Source organism: Helobdella robusta (assembly GCF_000326865.2).
Source record: "Helobdella robusta unplaced genomic scaffold HELROscaffold_37, whole genome shotgun sequence".
Classification (NCBI taxonomy): Eukaryota; Metazoa; Annelida; class Clitellata; order Rhynchobdellida; family Glossiphoniidae; genus Helobdella; species Helobdella robusta.
The window spans coordinates 1,553,090-1,573,470 of record NW_008704785.1 but is presented as its reverse complement, the minus strand read 5'-3'; the positions used below and the strand labels follow the sequence as shown (position 1 = coordinate 1,573,470).

Here is a 20,381-nt window from a genome sequence, read left to right as displayed (position 1 = left end):
GCGAATCGAATGGAAAATATTGTACATTAATTCTCACGTTACTCTGTGTTTTTATTATTATTATTGTTATTATTATTATTGTTATTATTATTATTATATTGTTGTTATTATTATTATTATTCTCTCTTTCTTGCTCTGTCTCTCTCTCTCTTTTAGCTTCTGTTACTTCATTTCTTCCCCTCTTTCATCATGTTTTCTCTCTCCTAAAATTTTTTTTTATTTTTCATTCATTTAATCTTCACTTTCTTTTCTTCTATCTCTCTCTCTCTCCTTTTCTCTATCTTTCTCTCTCTCTCTTTCTTTCTACTTTTTTGTGTAAATTAGTTTATTCATTCTTTTTTCTCTTTTTCTCTTTTTCTCTCTCTCTTTCTTTCTTTCTTTCTCTCTTTCCGTCTTTCTCCCTCTCTCTTTTCTCTTTCTCTCTCTCTCTTTTCTCTTTCTCTCTCTTTCTTTCTTCTCTTTATCTCTATCTTCCCAGGCAGCCGGCAAACAAATATCATTTAAAATTTTTTCTTTCTCTCTCTCTCCCACTTCATTTATTCATTTTTATTTTGTCATCCTCTCTGTTTCTCTCTTCCTTTTTCTCTCCTTCTCTTTTTCTCTTTCTTTCTCTATCTCTCTTTCTCTCTTTTTCGCTCTCTCTCTCTGTCCCTCTCTATCTCTTCAGCAAACAAACAAGCTTCATCTTCCATCCATATGGTTTTCATTTAATGGACACACAATCCTTGAAGCCTGTCTCATCCAACTAATTGCTAATTGAATAGAAATAATAATAAAAATAATAATAATATTAACAACAACAACAATAATAATAATAATAATAGTAACAATAACAAGAACAAAACTGTATTTTTATATTTAATTCACTGCTGCTCTGCGGGCGCTAATCCATCCATTAAGCTTTTCCGTATGAAGCGTGTTTGTGTGTGTGTTTGTTTGTTTGTGTGTGTGAAAGAGAGAGAAAGAGAGAAAGAGAGAGAGAGAGAGGAAAGAAAAGGGTAGTGATTGAACGAATCAAAGTTTATGTAGATGACATTAACTTTTATTTTATAACGTAAAATGGGATGGCTTGAAAAAAATTTTAAATTTTTTGAAAAATTAAATGATGAGATAAAAAGAAGAATAAAAAAGAAAGGAGCGTGTGTTTGGGAGAATGAAGAACAAAAGAGAGAGAGGAGGGGGGGGGAAGAAAAAGAGAGAGAGAAAAAGGTCCCGTGATAAATTTCCAGTTATGTTCTATATTGACAATGCGTGTGCAACTTTTATTACGATGTTACGAGTTTTGGGGTCTTAATATTCTATGGAATTAAGTTTCTATGGAATCATTTTCTTTGGAATTTACTTTCTATGGAGCTTTACTCTCTAAGGAGTTTATTTTTTGTAGGATCATGCTTATATGGTAGTAATATTCCTTGAGTTTAAAATTTTTTTGGTAGAAAACTGACAATCGAATGAACAAACAAACGAACGAACAAACAAACGAACGAGCAAACAAACGAAAGGACAAACAAACAGCATTTGTTCACATGTGGCCACTCTAAAATATGTCCATCCAAATTTTGGTTCATTTCATTTTCAATATGTGTCCAGTGTCGTGTCAAGTTTTTGAAAAATGTCATCGCGTTATATCGCCGAAATAAGCTTCAATCCATCATTTCTGCTTGGTATATTGGTGTGTTTGTATGGTATGTGTGTTTGTGTGTGTGTATGTATGTGTGTGTGGGTATGTGTATAACTTTTCAATGAAATCGATCAATCAGTTTTCACTTATATATGTATGAAAATGTGTTATCTGTGTATGTATGTATGTATTTACGTACATATGTGTGTGTGTGTTAGTGTGTGTGTATGTGTTTGTGTGCGTGTGTGTGTGTGTACACTTTTAATTAAATCTACCACCATTGTACATTAATCAAGGATTGCGACGATAAGTCTTACGCTTAATTGATGGTTTTATCTCTAAATACTCTTAATTTTATGTTTGCTATTAATATTATCAGTAGAATTGATTTTATTATTGTTGTTATTGTTGCCAACAAACCAACCAACAAACCAATCAACCATCCAAACAACCAACCAACCAACCAACCAATCAACAAACCAACCGACCGACCAACCAACCAACTAACCAACCAACCATCCAAACAACCAGCCAACCGACCAACCAACCAACAAACCAATCACAACCAACCAACCATCCAGGAAACGGGACGGTGGATTTTATGGAATTCATCAGATTAATGGCGCGAAAGTTTGTCGAGGTCGATCTAAATGCCGACATTCGCGAGGCGTTTAAAATTTTCGACCGGGATGGTAGTGGGCTGATTCACGCTGACGAATTCAAGGCCATCATGATGAGTTGCGGGGAGAAATTGACGGAAACGGAAGTGGATGAGATGATGAAGGAGGCTGACATCAATGGAGACGGAGCCATTGATTACGAGGGTCTGTGATTGGTCAAGAAGTGCTGGGGTGGCTGATTGGCGATTGGTTGAGGGTTAGGGTTGGGATTAGAAATGATCTATTGATTGATTGAATGGTTGATTGATTAATTGTTTGGTTGATTGATTGAATGGTTGATTGATTAATTGGTTGGTTGGTTGATTGATTAATTGGTTGGTTGATTGATTGGTTAATTGATTGGAAGGTCTTCTAAATTGCAAGATTAGATTCTTACAGAATTATTTATTTTAATTAAAGATGGTTCTGGGATAATATTGATATGCAAACACATTTATGTACGCATACACACACACGCACACTCACTCATACACACACATACATACAAACATTCAAACAGAATTCGCCAAGATCATGTTACGATAACGAAGAAGAAAAGATGAAAGATTAAAAAACTGTTATGGAAACTAGAAAATCACACTTACACACATACACACACATTTACAAACGCACACACACACACACATAAACACATAAACAAACAAACACATACATTCATTCATTTAAAATGTTTCATGGAATGAACAAATACTGTCTTTATCAACACACATGTACACACACACATACACACATACATATACACACACACGCTCACAAACAAACAAACACATACATCCATACATACAAAATGTTTCATGGAATGAAGAAATATATTTTTTTCTTTTTTTCAAATAATTATAACTATAATTATTATAATTATGACTAGAATTATTATAATTATATTGAATTCGTAAAACGTATTCTGTCTGTCTGACAATTTTTCGTTTTTTTTTAACAGTTTGCGATTTTTGAACATTTTTGAATATTTCAAAGTTCGCTTTTCATTTTTTCATTTCTTCGTTCTCTCCATCCATCCATCTTTTATTCATTCATTCGTTCATTCATTCATTCAATCATTCATCATTCATTCGATCATTTCATTGATAAATTGCTCAGCGCGCTTATTTTTACATCCTTTCCTGCTTGACAACTTGCACAAACACAAACACACCACACACATACACACACACAAACACACACACCACACGCATGCACACACACACATACATTCATACATGCATACAAAAAACATACAGACAAACCCAAGTACCTACAAACCATTACAATTTTTTGGAGATTTCATATCCATTTCTGTTGTCCACATTTTAACGCGCGTGTGGTTATACACACACACACACACACACACACACACACACACACATACACATTCACACATACACACACACACATGTATATATATATATAATTATTCAAAATTATTCACATATATATTTTATTACTTTCCTTATTTTAATTTGGTTTGCTTTGTTTAGTTACTTTAACACTATCATTAACAAAGACATCAACAACAACATCAGCAACAAAACAACATCATCAACAACAACAACAACAACAACGATAAAAACATCAACATCAACAAAAATAATTGCGTCGGCAACACACTCAAATAAGCTTTTACTTGAGTTTATTCTATATATATTGCGTGTGCGTGTGTATGTCTGTGTACGTGTGTATATATGTATGTGTGTGTTTGTGTGTCATGTTCATTCCAATTCTTAACAATAACAAATAATTTTGTAAAGGTTTAAGACCATTTTTTTATTAATACAAACGGTATTGAAAGCGTTCAACTGATGCACACAAACAAACACACAAACACAAACATACAAACAAACAAACAAACAAACATACAAACATACATACGTACGAACGTACGAACATACATACATACACACATACACACACACACACACATACATACGTTTTCATTAATCTTAATTGTATCATAAATATATTGTCAGTTATATGCTTAAAGTCTTTCAAAGCTCAATCAATGTATTATATATATATATATATATATATATACATATATATATATTCACTATATATACTGTTATATCAATTGCAATAATATAATTTGTTGTTTTTTCCATTTTATTCTTTTTTTTCGTCTCGTTCGTTCTGTCGTTCATTGATAGTATCTATATGATGATGATGATGATGACGACGATGGTGGTGGTGGTGGGGCTAATTATGGTAATGATTACAGCGAGGATGATGATGACGATGGTTTTGATAATGATACCGAAGTGATAGCCATATGTATTTCGTTTTACTGTTTTATTTGCTGAAATTGAAATGAAAATATACAGGCGTATATAGAGGAGCATCTTGAAAAATTATTATTACATAATCATAATATAATAGCATAATCATAGCATAATTCATTTTATTATTATTTAGCATAATTCATTTTATTATTATTTAGCATAATTCATTTGAGGACAGTTGGCTAGATTGGCCGAATGACTTGATCAAAAACTTAATGTGGTTAAAGATGATGAGGCTGCAGCTATCGATAATGATGATGATGATGATTATTATTATTATTATTATGTTCTATTTGAAAGCGGATAAAGGCATGCAAGTGCAATTAACGTTAACATAAGCGTCTGCAGTGGGACGAGGTTTTTGAGGTTTTTGTCCGAGTTTGTTGTTGTTGTTGTTGATGTTGTTGTTGTTGTTGCTATTGATGTAGTTGTTGATGATGTTGTTGCTATTGATGTTGCTGCTGTTGTTGCAGTTGAGGTTGATGTTGTTGCTGTTGCTGCTGCTGTTGTTGTTGTTGATGTAGTTGCTGATGTAGTTGCTGATGTTGTTGTTGTTGATGTAGTTGCTGATGTAGTTGCTGATGTTGTTGTTGATGTCATTGATGCCAGTAAACTTAAAGTTTTTGCGAAATCGTTACCAGCATCATCATCGTCGTCGTCGTCACGATCTGCTTTAATTCTTTTAAGATACCTTGATTGAGGGTCAATAATAACAATAATAATAATAACAATAATAATAATAACAACAATAACAATGACAGCGATTGAAAGATTACTTTGAAACGAAGGAAAAGCTTTTTGTACGGTCATTAGCTCTCGCATTCGTCATCATGTTCCAGTCAATTTCAGAAAATTTATTATTACCATTATTATTATTATTGTTATTATTATTATTATTATTATTATTAGCAGCTGCAGCAGCAAAAGTAGCAGCAATAGCTGCTGTAGAAGTAGCAGCAGCAGTAGTAATAGTAGCAGGACTAGCAGTAGTGAAATTATTTCTTCCATTGCAATCTGTAGTATTAGTATTAGTACTGCCATTCGCCATAAAATTAGTAGCATTAGATGCAGTAGCTGTAGTAGTAGCAGCAATAGAATTAGCAGCAGTATTTGTAGTAGTGGTAGTAGTAATGGTTGTAGTAGTGGTAGTAGTAGTAGTTGTAGTGGTAGTAGTAGTAGTAGTAGCAGTAGCAGACTCAAGTAAATTTTTTTTCAAATCAAAAATTTTGAACAAGTTACTGATATAAGGCTGAATGCCTTTTATAAATGATGATGGGTTGTTAGTATCATTATTATTAGTAGTAGTAGTAGTAGTAACATTGGTGGTAGTGGTAGCTGCATTAGCAGCTGTAGTAATAGTAGTAGTAGTAGTAGTAGTAGTAGTAGTAGTAGTAGTAGTAATATTGTCCTCCTCCTCATTATTATTATCACTATTACTATTATAAATATCATCCTTTTTGTTATCATTATTATTATTATTATTGTTGTTGTTATTATTATTATCGTCATCATTATTATTATTACTGTTATTATTACTACGTGACGACCTATTTCCTTTGACATGATTGGCTGACGACGAACAAACTGTCTTCTTCTAATGGAAAAACATCAAAATTATTATTATTATTTATAGTAGTAGTTGTTGTTGTAGTAGTAGTAGTAGTGGTAGTAGTAGTAGTAGTAGTGGTGGTAGTAGTATTAGTATTAGTATTAGTAGTAGTAGTAGTAGTAGTAGTAGTAGTAGTAGTAGTAGTAGTAGTAGTAGTAGTGGTGGTAGTAGTAGTATTAGTAGTAGTAGTAGCAATAGTAGTAGTAGTTGTAGTAGCAGTAGTAGTAGCAATTGTAACTAAACTTTTTTATGAGTAGGATCTGATTTTAAAACAAGCATTACGCTGATAAATTCAAACATTTTCGTTCAATCAATCAATCAATAATTCATTCATTCATTCTTTCATTCACTCATTCTTTCATTCTTTCATTCATTCAAACCTTACTAATGACGTCACCGTAAATGGAATCGTCATTCACTCCATCCAATAGAGTCGCAATTTCATTGGTCAGTTCCATCTTCTTTTCCAATAGCCCATTTAACTTGCATTCCAGACTGAATAAAAAGTTAATAATAACAATAATAATAATAATAATTAATATTAATAACAATAATAATTAGAATAATAAGAATAATAAAATGCTACTGTTAAAAATAGATATGTATACTGTATAGGTATGTATGCATTAAACTCGTGTTCGTTCGTTCAACGTTAACCATCATAACTATTCTCATCATTATCATCGTTATCATTATGATTATGATTATTTTTATTATTGTTATTGTTATTATTATTGTTGTTGTTGTTGTTGTTGTTGTTGTTATTATTGTTATGTTACCTTTCGAATTTATCATTCAATTCGTTCGCTCGTACGTTCGTCTTTTCTTGAAGGTTTTCGAGACCATCTAAGTCATTATTGTTGTTGTTATTGTTGCTGCTGCTGCTGTTGCTGTTGTTGTTGTTGTTGTTATTGTTGTTGTTGACGTAGTGTTTTAGATCGCGGAGTTCGTCCAAGCACTCACTTAGCGTTTCATTTTTTTCATTAAACTTTTTCAAAAGACTAATAATTACCGTAGATTTAAATAATTTCATGTTTATGTTACTCTCTGCTACGCTGTCTTTGTAAAGATTTTCTGCTACTTTATTTTTGTTTTCCTCTGCTAATTTATCTATGTTATGTTGGGATGATTCATTTCCGTTATTTCCTTGTAAATTTTCTATTATCGCCACTGCAGTTATTGATGATAATGATCCTGATTTAGCCAATGGTGATGATGATGATGTTGTTGTTGTTGGTAATGGCAATGATGATGTTGTTATTGGTGATGATGATGATGTTGTTGGTGGTGATGATGATGTTGTTGGTGATGATAATGATAATGTTGTTTTTGGTGGTGATGATGATGTTGTTGTGGTTGTTGTTGGGACATTTTTTTTGTCTCTATTATCCTCTATTAATATCTGATTGTATAGTTCTTTGTTGTTGTTGTTGTTGTTGACGATGACGTCATTGCTGTTGTTGATGTTATCATTATTGATACTATTTTTGTTGTTGTTATTATTATTATTACTATTGATACTATCATCATCATCATTGATTGACTGAATGAGTTTTTCAGTGGATGAAAGAAAATCATTTCTTATTTTCTCACCGCTCTTGTATCTTGATATTATATCCTAATGTAATAATAATAACAATAATAATAATAATTATTATTATTATTATTATTATAATTATAATAATAATAATAATATAAATACAAACAAACCTCAATGATATCTTTGTCATAATTATATCTTATTGAAATACTATTCGTATCTCTGTGTAGCCATTTTGAGTTATCAAATTTCTTGGAAATCGTTATCATTTCGTTTAGATAGTCTTTGGCTAATTCCTCTGTTTCCTGTTTCAAATTCTATTGTGTGTGTGTGTGTGTGTGTGCGTGCGTGCGTGTGTATAATTCTCTTTATTATTTAATGCGTTATTATTTGCTAATCATTCGCACTCACAAACCTCAAAAGTGGCTAAGTCTTTCTTGCAAACATTGCACATCAGATGACGATGTTGATGATAATGATGATGTTGTTGTTGTTGTTGTTGATGATGATGATGATGAGGCTGTTGTTGTTGATCGTGATAACGATCACGACATTGTAAATGGTGGTGATGATGATGATTGAAAAATGACACTTGCCTAAAAGGATCCAGTATAAGTTCCTCTATTTTCACCAGTTCTCGAACTAATTTCGACTTTAGCGACCTGTAGACCTCTTCATATTTAGTATCTTCTAATCTATTTCCGCCACCATCTACGTCATCGGTGACGTCATTCATCTTATTATCATTATTGTTTCTATCATTATTATTAACATTATTATTAGTATTTAAAAATTCACTAGGGTTGTCAGTAGCATTGTATGAAACACCAACATAGGCGTAATTATTGTCATCGTAGTTTGTTGTAGTAGAAGAAGTAACGACAGCGGCAGCAGTAGTAGGGGTAGTAGCAGTAGTAGAAGTAGTAGTAGCAGCAGTAGTAGCAGCGGTAGTAAAAGTAGTAGCAGCAGTAGTTGTTGTAGTATCAACTTTATTGTATTTTTTAATGTTTCCATTTTCGCTTGTATTTAGTACAGAGGCTAACGTCGTCCATTCAATCACTGCATTCGTTTTAACCTTTATTTCTTTCAATCCATCTTCGTTTTCTTTATCATTATTATTATTACTATTATTATTATCGTGATTAATATTATTGTTTTTGTTGTTGTTGCTATTTCTTACAATTTCAATAAGTTTTAAAACATTTTTGTTGCTATTTTTGTTGTTGATGTTGTTGATGTTGTTGTTGATGTTGTTGTAGTTGCTTTTGTTGTTGTTGTTGTTGTTGTTGTTGGTTTTGGTGTTGTTGTTGTTAATGATGTTGTTGTTGTTGTTGATGTTGTTGTTGTTAATGATGTTGTTGTTGTTGTTGATGTTGTTGTTGCTCAGTGACAAACGGTTTGCTGGTAATTTTAAAAAATCGCATATAGTAATGAAAATAAAGATAACTAAATTATTTATCGGTATCATTATTCTTATTAGTTACTTTCAATTCCATTGGGAATTCCCACTTGACCTTGAACTCGAACTTTGTTGACCTTTTCAATGACCTTGGAAACGTATATCATTATTGACCGTTCGTCAGGATTGTCAACATCAACATCTAAGTAACATGATGACGATGATAATGATGACGACGACGATGATGATGATGACGATAATGACGACTATGATGATGATGACGATGATGACGATGATGATGGTGATAGCCAATGATGGCCAATCAGCCAACCAATCAAACATCAACAAACCTTCTGGGTCTAAAAGTTTTGGAATTCCAAAAAAATTTTCCGCCACAGAAAAAATTTTTTCCAAGTTTTCTTTTCCGCTACTAGCAGCAGACGAACCGGAAACAGTTTTTATGTCCACAACGTGGGGGTCCAGTGTGTGTAAAAGTGCATTAAATGCAATTCCGTCTCGCCAACTTTTTCCGAAATCCTTAACTTCTAATCCATATTTTCTTGGTTTTCGTGTATGAGTGGAATTAATTAAATCATTTATTAAATTATTCGTTTTTTACTCTATAGTTTATTCATTGATTGATTAATTCATTTATTTATTTATTTAATCATTTATTCATTCATTCATTCATTCATTTATATAGCGCAGAAAAATTTTCTGACTTGCTTATAGATTCATTTATCCAACTGAGTAATTTCTCTTTAGGTTCTTTGTCCGAAGTAGCAATAGATTTCGCCAATGGTTTTGATGTTGTTGCCGGTTTTGTTAAAGTAATTTTTGCGTGTTGTTGTGGCTGCTGCTGTGGCTGTTTTAGCTGCTGCTGTGGCTGCTGTTGTGGCTGCTGTTCAACAGCTTTCTGCTTTGGAGACTTCAACAGTTTTGTCGACTCTTCAATCTTTTCATTGTTGCAATTATTGATATTTCAATACATACTATTAAGCTTTTTAATTTTCTTCTAATCAACTCTCACATGTACCAACTATACACGCACACACACAACACACAACACCACACACACACACATACACACACACGACAAATGAACTTTTTTTACTTGAAAATGAAGAATGATGGTCCAAATGAGTCCAAGAACAATTGAAGGCTTGCCATCTGCAACGTCCGAAGCGTTTATGTTCACGAGTTTTATCTTTTGTCAGAAAATAATAATAATAATAATATTATTACTGCTGCTGCTGCTGCTTCTACTACTGCTGCCACTACAATTACTACTAATATGTTTCTACCTGTTTATTCCTGAGATATGCTAAAGCCGTGCCAATGTTACTGATGTGATGGATTCGTTTTGTCTTTCCATTTTTGTCACCTTTTTCGATAGGCTGTTTTGTGGGAAATTTATTCATTCATTCGTTTGTTTTTTTATTTGTTCGTTCAATCAGTCATTTGTTGCTTCGTTCATTAATTCCTTCATTCGGTCTATCCCTCTTTCATTTCTTCAATCACTCTCCAATCATTGATTCATTTGTTCGTCTGTTGGTTCATTCTCTCGTTCATTTGTCTGCTCACTTATCAAGTTTGTTGAACACGGGCAACAAAAGAAGCAACAAAAAATAACAACAACAATAATAATAATAACATTAACAACAATAATAATAACAATAATAACAACCAGCTTTTCGTTGGATAGAGTCATCAGGAGATTCAGCAACAAAACTCCATCTTTAATGTCATCGAATAGATCAACCACAACCCCATATGATCTGCCCTAGTAATAAATTAATAGTAATAATAATGTTTTTATTATTACTATAATTGTCATTATATATATTATTATAAATTATTAACTTGTACATTTAGACAGGAGTTAATCCATTTAGTGAATGTTTTTCTCTGAACGTCGTCTTGTTTATCTGTTTAGATATTCGTTTGTGTGTATGTGTGCGTGTGTGTGCGCGTGTGTGTGTGCTTAACAATAATAACGGTTATACTTCAACCTTTCAATCTCGTAGCTACTTGGTCATTCATAATTTTACAAATAATAATAATAATAATAAAATAATAATAATAAAATAATAATAACAATAATATAATAATAATAATAACAAAATAACAATAATAAGTGAAAATAAGTTTTTTCAAAAAGGTACTGAGAACGTAAAGTTGAAATTTATGAATATACCTACCTGCCTTATAAGCCTGGCTTTAACTACTAACAATAGGTTTTCGAACGTAATTAATAAAAATAATTATTATTATTATAGCTATAATTATTCCTATTATAATTATTATTATTATAACTAAAATTATTGTTGTTATTATTAATATTCTATGTTCTTATAGCTATTTTTTCATAGCAAAGCAATTATCTTAATTATTATTTGAGTTAAACACAGAAACGTATATAAATGGTATATATATATATATATATATATATATATATATATATATATATATATATATATATATATATATATATACAATTATTATATATATATATATATATATATATTTAGCGTTTTAATATTCATTCATTTAATATAGTTAATTTAAAAAAACATGGGAAAAAGCTTTTAAAAAAATTAAACTAACAAATGAAAATTTCGCAAAAATCAAACTTTGCAAGTCCTGGTGCGAATGGTGAACCGTCATTTGAATATTCCAGGGTAGAGAGAGTACTACACTACCCACCTTTCTACCCCTTTTTCCACCCCCTAAATTTTTCTTTTCACCCCGCAAACTCCCTTTTATACCCTCTTTTTCAGCCCCAAAGCCGCCCCAAAAACAGCCATTTTTTTCTGACTTCTTAGGCGAATTATCTTTCATTTTTTTATCTTGACCTTTCATAAATGAACGTAATTTTTTTGTGAACATCGTTATTATGGATGCTAATGTCTGTCTGTATGTACGTTCGTGTACGTGTATGTGTGTGTGTGTACGTTTGTATGTTTGTTTGTTTATGCGTGTGTACGTATGTATGTATATACGTATGTATGTATGTAAAAAATGAGACTTAAAGACCGAATTAAAATACGACAAAAAATGCCTGTCTCGAGCAATTCGAGCGTGCATGTTGCATACATATATTTATACAATACGGTACGATGTATGTATGTACATACATGCATACATACATACATACATACATACATACATACATACATACATACATACATACATACATACATACATACATACATACATACATACATACATACATACATACATACATACATACATACATACATACATACATACATACATACATACATACATACATACATACATACATACATACATACATACATACATACATGCATGCATGCATTTGTACGAACGGTGCAACTAAATAAAAACTGCGTGTATGGACAGTGCATGCTCAATACAATTTAAAATACAAGGCATACATATATGTTTGTAATACATAAGTATCTTTAAGTATGCAAGTGTGTGTGTTTGTATGTGTGGTGTGTGGGAGGTTTCTGTATAGTTCTTGTGTATAAATCGATAAGACGACGTCTTGCACTGCGCATCTGAAAGCCAAAACTTGCGTTTTGGCTTACTGAGATATCCTTAAATATGTTCTTCAATATTTTAAGTTTTTTAGGGTTGGATATTATATAATATTGCAAGAAAACTAAAATATTTCGTTCGTTAAATGTTCGTATATAAGTTTTTCTTCTTAACAAATGGCAATACTAATTGGAAACTATCTCTTATTTGTTTAGATTCAATTTACTAATTAATAATAATCACTTTGAATTGAATGCCAGGCAACAATATATAAAAACTTTTTATTTCTGCCAAATATAAATGCCAAAATTAAATCAAATAAATTGCAGTTGAGAATTTTCTTCATGTTAAAATACAATGCAAGAAAATTTATTACCGAGAAATGAATTCGTAATTAAAAAAGTTAATTTTTTACGTTAATTTAGATTGAATTTATCATTTGGCAATTTAAATTCTTTAAAATTTCACACGCGAGCGTTCAATCGTATTGTGAGTCGCCTAGTTGGGAAACATTATCAACAGAGATGGTATCCATCGAGATGACGTCCACTTTCACGTCTTCAGTTTCACTTTCCTCATTTTTATTCTTCTCATCTTCCTCATCTCTCTTCTTCTTCCTCATCGTAGAAACCACCGCAAAAATAGCGGACATCACAAAAATTGACCCACTTAATGCTCCGATGACGATGAGTTTTACGTCGGTTCTGCTGCTGTTAGTGTGGGAACTGATGGCCACGGTGGTCTCTAAATCATTTGAGACATCGTTACAGAAGCCGCGGCGGTCCGTGAAACACGTGTAGAAGACCAGATTCGATTGAAAGTCACCTGACCGGCAGAGTTCTTTCGAGAGTTGGTCGTACACCCTCACATTATTGCCGCAAGAGCATTTAATGCCAGCTTTCATAACAGATAGGATGAATTTGTTCAGATTGCAGACTTTCTTACAGGCTTCATAGGAGAGGCCGTACTCATCGTGCTCGTACTCTGCATCCACCTTCTCGAAGCATCCGTAAAAAGGTTTGGAAATGTTCCGGACGGAATCCCATTCACGGCATCTGACGACATTCGTAAATTGTTCAACGATATCCATGCATTTTTGACTCTTCTTGCATCTCCCGTTCAGAATGTCACAACCGACTTCGTAGACCTCTAATTCGGCCACTGCCAACTTTCCAAAATCCGTTGAGGTATCAGATTGTTGAATGATGACGTATCTTGATCGAAGAGCGAAGTTCTCGCAGATGACAACCATGGGATTTCCGCCCTGCAATACTTGGCTGGGCCCGTGTCCGCATGTGTCGAGGAAACTACTAAAATCGCCTTTGAACGGTTCGAATGATTTGTTGAGTCTAATTATGAATTTTTCCAGAGCTCTACATTCTGCTTCAGATTCACAAATTTTATTATAAACTCTTACAAATCCTACGCTGTAAAGCATTGTAAGGTCCACAGATATCCACCCATTTTTGTTATCTGCAATTTTGGAGTAAGTGAAGCCGTCATAAACATTGTCGTTTATATAATTAGCTCCGTAACTCGTTCTGTTATAGGCACTCTGAAATACCGAGCTCATGTTTGATGGTTTCAAAATTGCTATGTTCTCCCTATAGACCTCGCATAAATTCCATTTGTTTCTTACGGTGCCGTAAGGGCAGACGCATTCGACGTATTCGTAACTGTTTATTACTACCTCAACGCACTTCATCTCGTGACCGCAGTCTCCGTTGTTTCGAGAACAGTCTCTTTCGATGCATGCCCCACCTTTCCAACCGTCCTGGCAACCGCTGGGAGGACATGGCAAAAACGACTCTGAAAATTTCTCCTTACAGTGGGAATAAATGGACTTGCCTCTCTGGAAATCGTACTGAAATCGAGTCGAAAAAATTACCGGCAACGTGTCTAGTCCCTTGAAGTGGCAAGCGCAAATCTCGGTCTTGTCGCTGTTGCATGTCGTGCTGCACAATATTGTCTTAGTCCGGCGAGGAACGAGGTATGAATATGCATCGAGGCAAGTGCACTTGTTATCTTTCATAGTTTGAAAAAATGACAAGTTCAATTCTAAGCAGATATGTGCGCACATTTCTAAGTAATAAAAGTGCGGCAAATTATTCACAACAGTAGCCTGCTGAATGTTGTCAGTGCCGAAGAAAGCATCGTGCATTATTCGAGGCTTGCCCTTGTAAACGGAATACACCCTACCGCCGCCACACGTGTCGTTGTTGCTACATGGAATATCGCAGCGATAGGAAGCCACTGCTGAATCCAATCTATCAATGCAACTACATTTTTTACCATAGATCAATGCAATCATGTTGCTGGTCTCTCCAATGCAAAACTCCACACATTCCAGCACGTTGTATACCGAGGGTTTCGTCTTAGTTGGATATACGTTTCGGTAGCAACCTACGTAAGAATCTTCCATTTTGAACTCTCCTTTCGTTATTTTGATGTTGGAAAAATAAATGATGATATTAAGGAGGGAAAAATGCTTATAATGGTCTACCATTTTTTGCGTTAAATATTATTCTTTTTAATATTACAGATCAAAGTAACACAACATGAAAAATATAAAAAGGGTAATACAATTTTTTATTGTTTATTTTGCCAAATAACATAGCATTGTAAACAAAAACAAGAGTATTATTTATTCCAAGAATAGGATAGATATTATTGAACCATTGAACATGTTTGTTAAAGAAAGCGCTTCAAAATATACTTACATTTAAATCTTGATTTAAAAGTAAACTTTTAACCTATTTTATTTATGGTAAATAAATAAAAGTGTTTACGATTGAATGATTTAGTTAGTGATAGACAAAAAATTTAAATCACAAAAAATATTTTAAATTATATAATTAATAAATTCAAAAAAATGCTGTCGTCTAACAATACGGACAATGACTTTTTTAGACGGAAAAATAGCTCCACTACTACATGCTGTTTGTTAGAATCAGGAGTTAGGTGCGTACGGCCGGCCGGTAATGCCTGTTACAATAAAAGAATTCAAAAGACAGTCCAGCAAAAAAGATTGAAATTTGTTGTAGACCCCGGGGTAGATAATTGCGTTTTTAGTAATTTTTTAGTTTTATTATTGATTTTTTAAAAATTAAAACTTAATTATAGTCATAATAATATTATATTATTGTCTGATCTTATGACTATTTAGATACTAATTAGGTTTCAATTTATAACTTTTAAATGATTATTTGGCAAAATTTAAATCAAATACATAAATAATAGGTGAGTCAGATGTACATATGCGAGCACCACAAGAACATGATCCAGAACTATAGAAACCAGCAACATCAAAAATCAAGGGATAATAATAATCATAATGATAATAATAATAGTCATAATAATAGGGATGTGACATATTCGAATGACAAAACCAGCCATTCGGAAGTATGTCTGTATGCATGTATGACCTTGATTTCTATTATTATTAACAATATAATTGTTATTGTAAGCATTAATAATATCATTAATTATATGTATAATTTTGGTTAATTTTAAATGAAATCTTAAATGAAAAATTATTTTTATCCATTTATCAATTTAATATTTTCTTATTAAATTTCATTTCAGATTAACTTTTTGATGTTACCTTTGAGTCTACTTAGGAGGTACAAAAGAAATTTTAAATTAATTTCAAAGCCAGGATGTAATAAGGCCCAGCTGGCCGATGTTAGTCTGTGTGTGTGTGTGTTTGTGAATGTGCTTATTATTTTATTCAAAAATTATTGTTTTGTGTTTTCTGTGATAATTTTTGTTATAAATATATATATATATATACAGTGCAGTACATACAAACATACATACCCACATAAATACATACAAACATACATACGAGCGTGCGCGTACACGTACAAACAAATATACAAAAACAGATTGTTGCCAGGCACTTCAGCAAAATTCAAGTTGACCAGAAAGACGTTCTGACGTGTTTTCTCTACACGTGCAAGTCAAACAGATCTCAGAACAATAGTAATAATAATAATAATAATAATAATAATAACAATAGTAATAATAATAATCATTTTGAGGACTCTCAATTAGATGAGTCTTTCTAGATTAATCGTGATGATCAATGATGATTATGATTATTGGCAAAGATTTGTATTTTTGTATGTGTGTGTGTGTGTGAGTTTGTGTGTAAGTTTCACATATCCACACGTTTTATTTCTTGAAAAAGTAGTGTTACAGTTTGTCAAATCAGACTTTCTTCGCTTACTTGAGCGTGAATTTGATTTCAAAGCAAGATTTTATTTAAGAAATATTCGGCCGTTGCGGTTAAAAACATAAATTATTATGTCAGTTTTGGCAGTCTTATTCGCGTTTTTGGACGGTTTCAAATTGAAATGGTTTCCTACAATTGAGTAACTTGGGTTTGTAATTATGTTAAGTTTCTAGAACAAGATTGCATTTTTTTCAAATTTTTCCCAAAAGTTCGGTCCAATTATAAGTAATTTTTCGTATATAATCGAGTTTGTATGTGTAGGTTTGTGCGTCTGTGTGTGTGTGCGTCTGTGTGTGTGTGCGTGTGCGTCTGTGTGTGTATGAATGTATGTGTGTGTATTCCTTTATTTATAGATATGTAACATATAACGGTTTTTTGTAAAAATAAGTTTGCATTTTTAATGGTAGCAGTAATGTCGAATGAAAAATGGTTTCTCTGTCAACTCATTCATGCATTCATTCATCCAACCATTCATTCGTTTATTCATTCACTCAATCCGCAAAACTAAAAAAAGATTTTATTCTTGACGATAGCCATGGTGACGCCAGCAGCCAAAAGAGAGGCAGCAGTGATGTAAAGTCCAGTAGTCGCCAGAGAGGGTGATCCATTGGACTCCTCCTCTTTTTCCAGAGCCTCTTCCTTCTCCATCCTTTTTCTCCTCCGGTATTCTTCCACTTCCTCCTCCGTCACTTCCCATTGGTTGTTGTTGGCACTACTGCTGTTGTTACGCAGTTCCTTGTGTGTGTGTGAGTGTGTGTGTGTGAGTAAGTTTATATATGTGTGTGTGCGTGTGTAGTTATTATTATTTATTTATATATATAATTCATAATAAAATTCACCTTTGTCCAGTTGAAATGTGCGCGCTTGGGTCTGCCTGGGTTTGGTTGAATTCCAAAAAGAATTGTAAATAATCAACTAATAATAGTAATAAAATAATGAATTTTAATTAACAATAATGATAATAATAAATGATTGCCATCTTAACTTACGGTATTCATACTCGGCGTATTGATTTTGTTGCTCCTGCTGCCTTCTAGGATGTGGGAACTTGACACTGGTCGATCTTCTTAGACGTTTCTTCGGTCTCGGCAAGTATTCGTCGAATTCTTCGGTTTCCGAATCTTCCGATTCGAGTTCAGTGTCATTGCCTGGTTGTTTAGTGTAGTTTTGCAAAAAAGTGATGGCACTTTTATCCATTTTACCGGCCGGTCTAGCAAGTTCAGCCTCGGCAAAGTATCGGTCGATTCGGCGCGAACTCATCGAGGATCCGCGGGGTTTTTTCGGTTTTTTTGCCATCAAGTTCGAGAAATTTTCGCTTTTCATTGCGCTTTCTTCGCTTTAGTTTAGATAAATGATCATGTTTAAATATAGAAGGATGTATGATTTTTAATTGTTTTAAGACTTGAAAGTGCAAATAATAATTTATGTTTGTGTGTGTGTGGTGTGTGTGTGCGTGTGGTGTGTGTGTGTGTGTCGTGTTACATTATTGGAAAAACTTATAAAAATTTGAGTAGTTATACTTCAAATACTTACCGTTCAAATGTTACTACCATAATAATTAATTAATCTTAAGTAATTTATTTTTTTTATAATGTTAATTTAAATTATTTAATTAATCAACTAATTAAATTATTAAAATAATAATTAAAGGTCTTGCGTGTTTTAAATTAGGTTGTTTACTTTTTTGTACATCCGTGACGTCATTTTTGTGTGTTTGTTGTTGTGTATATTAGTCGTGTATGTGACTAACAAAGATAAATAAATAAATAAATTTATTTATCTATTGTTATAATTACTGTTATGAAAATGATAACAATTATTATTATTTGTAGTAGTAGTAGTAGTTGCCGCAGTAAGAGATGTAGTAGTAGTTGTAGCTGTAGTAGTAGCACTAGCAGTAGTAGTAGTTAAAGTAGTAGTAGTAGTAGTAGTAGTAGTAGTAGTAGTAGTAGTAGTAGTAGTAGTAGTAGTAGTAGTAGTAATAGTAGTAGTAAAAATTAAAAATAAATTGACATAAAGAAGGGATCATAGGGTTAATCATTACATAACATTACATTACATTTCAATACATTACATTAAATAACTTCAACGTTATAAAATCAAATCACATTAATTACATCAAGACTGTAATTGTTACATTATGTGTTACATTAAATTTCATTTTCAATTATTTTTAAATTTTCAGCTAATGACATTATCGCAATCGAATCTTAATCAGTTGAGAAGTTATTTGAACGAATGGATGAATGGATGAATGAATGAATGAATGAATGAATGAACGAAGAAATAAATTAACACGAATACTACACAAAAGAACGAACATTAAACTGAAACAAAAAATAATAAATTACAAAGTAGCATAGATAAAAATAAAATTCACATATTTGAGCGTTTTATAATGAGCATAGCATTTCTGCCAATATTTATAGTCTTTGATAATTTAGCTTTTCCGCTTTTGGTGAAAGCCAAATAAACATTTTGGTAGCATTTTTTAAAAATATTATCAGCAAAGTTTTCAAATTCATTCTTTTGAAGGTTTCCTGATATAATTTCAGGTACATCGTTACTTCCGAAACGTTTTTTCAGCCTATTTTTAGTCTTTGGTAAGTATAATCCGGAAAGAGAATTTGAATTTTCGGAGGGAAACATAATCCAAAATGGCAGAAACTTTTTATTATCATTATTATTAGTGTCTGTGAAGGACGGTGATGATGTCTTATATCGTAGTTGCAGTTGTTTTTGTTCATTTTGTTGTTGTTGTTGTTGTTGCTGCTGTTTTTGGTGACGTAATAATGGTAATAGGTGCTGTTTTTGTTGTTGTTGTTGTTGTTGATGAGGTAATAGTAACTGTTGGTGATGTTGTTGTTGACAATATCGTTGTGGTTGTTGTTGTCGTTGTGGTTGTTGTTGTTGTCGTCGTTGTTGTTGCAGTTTACTTTTAAACAACTTTTTCAAAAAAAGTTTTTTAAGTTTTTCGCGGGACAGATAGGCTTTTCGGCATGATCTATCCCTGGCCAGTTTATCCCTAAACAGTTGAATGGTGTCGTACGCTGGCTGGTACGAGTGCGAGAAGAGGCATGTTCTCCAATTACTATTGTTTATCTATATGTATGTTTTTTTTGGTAACAGACTGTTGTTAATGGAGTAAGTATTGTGGATGTAGTCGTTGTAGTAGCAGCAGCAGCAGCAGCAGTAGTAGTAGTCATAGTAAAAGTAAGTATGTATGTATGTACTATATGTATGTATGTATGTATGTGTGTGTGTGTGTATTTGTATGTGTGTATGTGTGTGTGTGTATTTGTGTCGGTGTGTATTTATAGTGTGTATGTGTAGTAGTAGTAGTAACCGTAGCAGCAGTAGTAGTAGTAGTAGAAGTAGTAGTAGTAGTAGTAGTAGTAGTAGTAGTAGTAGTAACACTTTAATTGTAATAAATGTACAAGTTAATTGGAAAGTTACTTAAGAAAAAAAAATGTTAAAACAGAAAAAAAATAACTCAT

General features: G+C 32.5%; 5 protein-coding genes across 5 annotated transcripts in view; 2 read left to right on the top strand and 3 right to left on the bottom strand.

Moving 5' to 3' along the window:
- The window catches only part of HELRODRAFT_83483 (hypothetical protein), a gene marked incomplete at both ends in the record, with an annotated part of 4,338 nt that extends 1,885 nt beyond the window's left edge, over positions 1 to 2,453 (top strand). The window contains one exon of the mRNA XM_009023620.1: positions 2,203 to 2,453. Within this exon, the coding sequence (XP_009021868.1) occupies positions 2,203 to 2,453 (251 nt within the window). The remainder of the gene's footprint in view (positions 1 to 2,202) is intronic.
- Positions 2,454 to 9,262: 6,809 nt separating this feature from the next.
- Positions 9,263 to 11,048, bottom strand: HELRODRAFT_142223 (hypothetical protein; the record flags this gene model as incomplete). The annotated part of the gene is made up of 7 exons (XM_009023619.1): positions 9,263 to 9,321; positions 9,470 to 9,678; positions 9,842 to 9,999; positions 10,210 to 10,326; positions 10,424 to 10,516; positions 10,807 to 10,902; positions 10,989 to 11,048. Coding segments are annotated over 7 exons (792 nt in total), but the record flags the coding sequence as incomplete, so codon positions are not given.
- A 2,077-nt stretch (positions 11,049 to 13,125) lies between these two features.
- On the bottom strand, positions 13,126 to 15,069 carry HELRODRAFT_176402 (hypothetical protein; the record flags this gene model as incomplete). The annotated part of the gene is made up of 1 exon (XM_009023618.1): positions 13,126 to 15,069. The coding sequence occupies one exon, from the start codon at positions 15,067 to 15,069 to the stop codon at positions 13,126 to 13,128; it is 1,944 nt and encodes a 647-aa protein (XP_009021866.1).
- A 510-nt stretch (positions 15,070 to 15,579) lies between these two features.
- On the top strand, positions 15,580 to 16,624 carry HELRODRAFT_143740 (hypothetical protein; the record flags this gene model as incomplete). The annotated part of the gene is made up of 4 exons (XM_009023617.1): positions 15,580 to 15,699; positions 15,888 to 16,013; positions 16,233 to 16,331; positions 16,535 to 16,624. Coding segments are annotated over 4 exons (435 nt in total), but the record flags the coding sequence as incomplete, so codon positions are not given.
- A 764-nt stretch (positions 16,625 to 17,388) lies between these two features.
- On the bottom strand, positions 17,389 to 18,207 carry HELRODRAFT_176400 (hypothetical protein; the record flags this gene model as incomplete). The annotated part of the gene is made up of 3 exons (XM_009023616.1): positions 17,389 to 17,619; positions 17,724 to 17,758; positions 17,874 to 18,207. The coding sequence occupies 3 exons, from the start codon at positions 18,205 to 18,207 to the stop codon at positions 17,389 to 17,391; spliced, it is 600 nt and encodes a 199-aa protein (XP_009021864.1).
- Between the last annotated feature and the right edge of the window lie 2,174 nt (positions 18,208 to 20,381).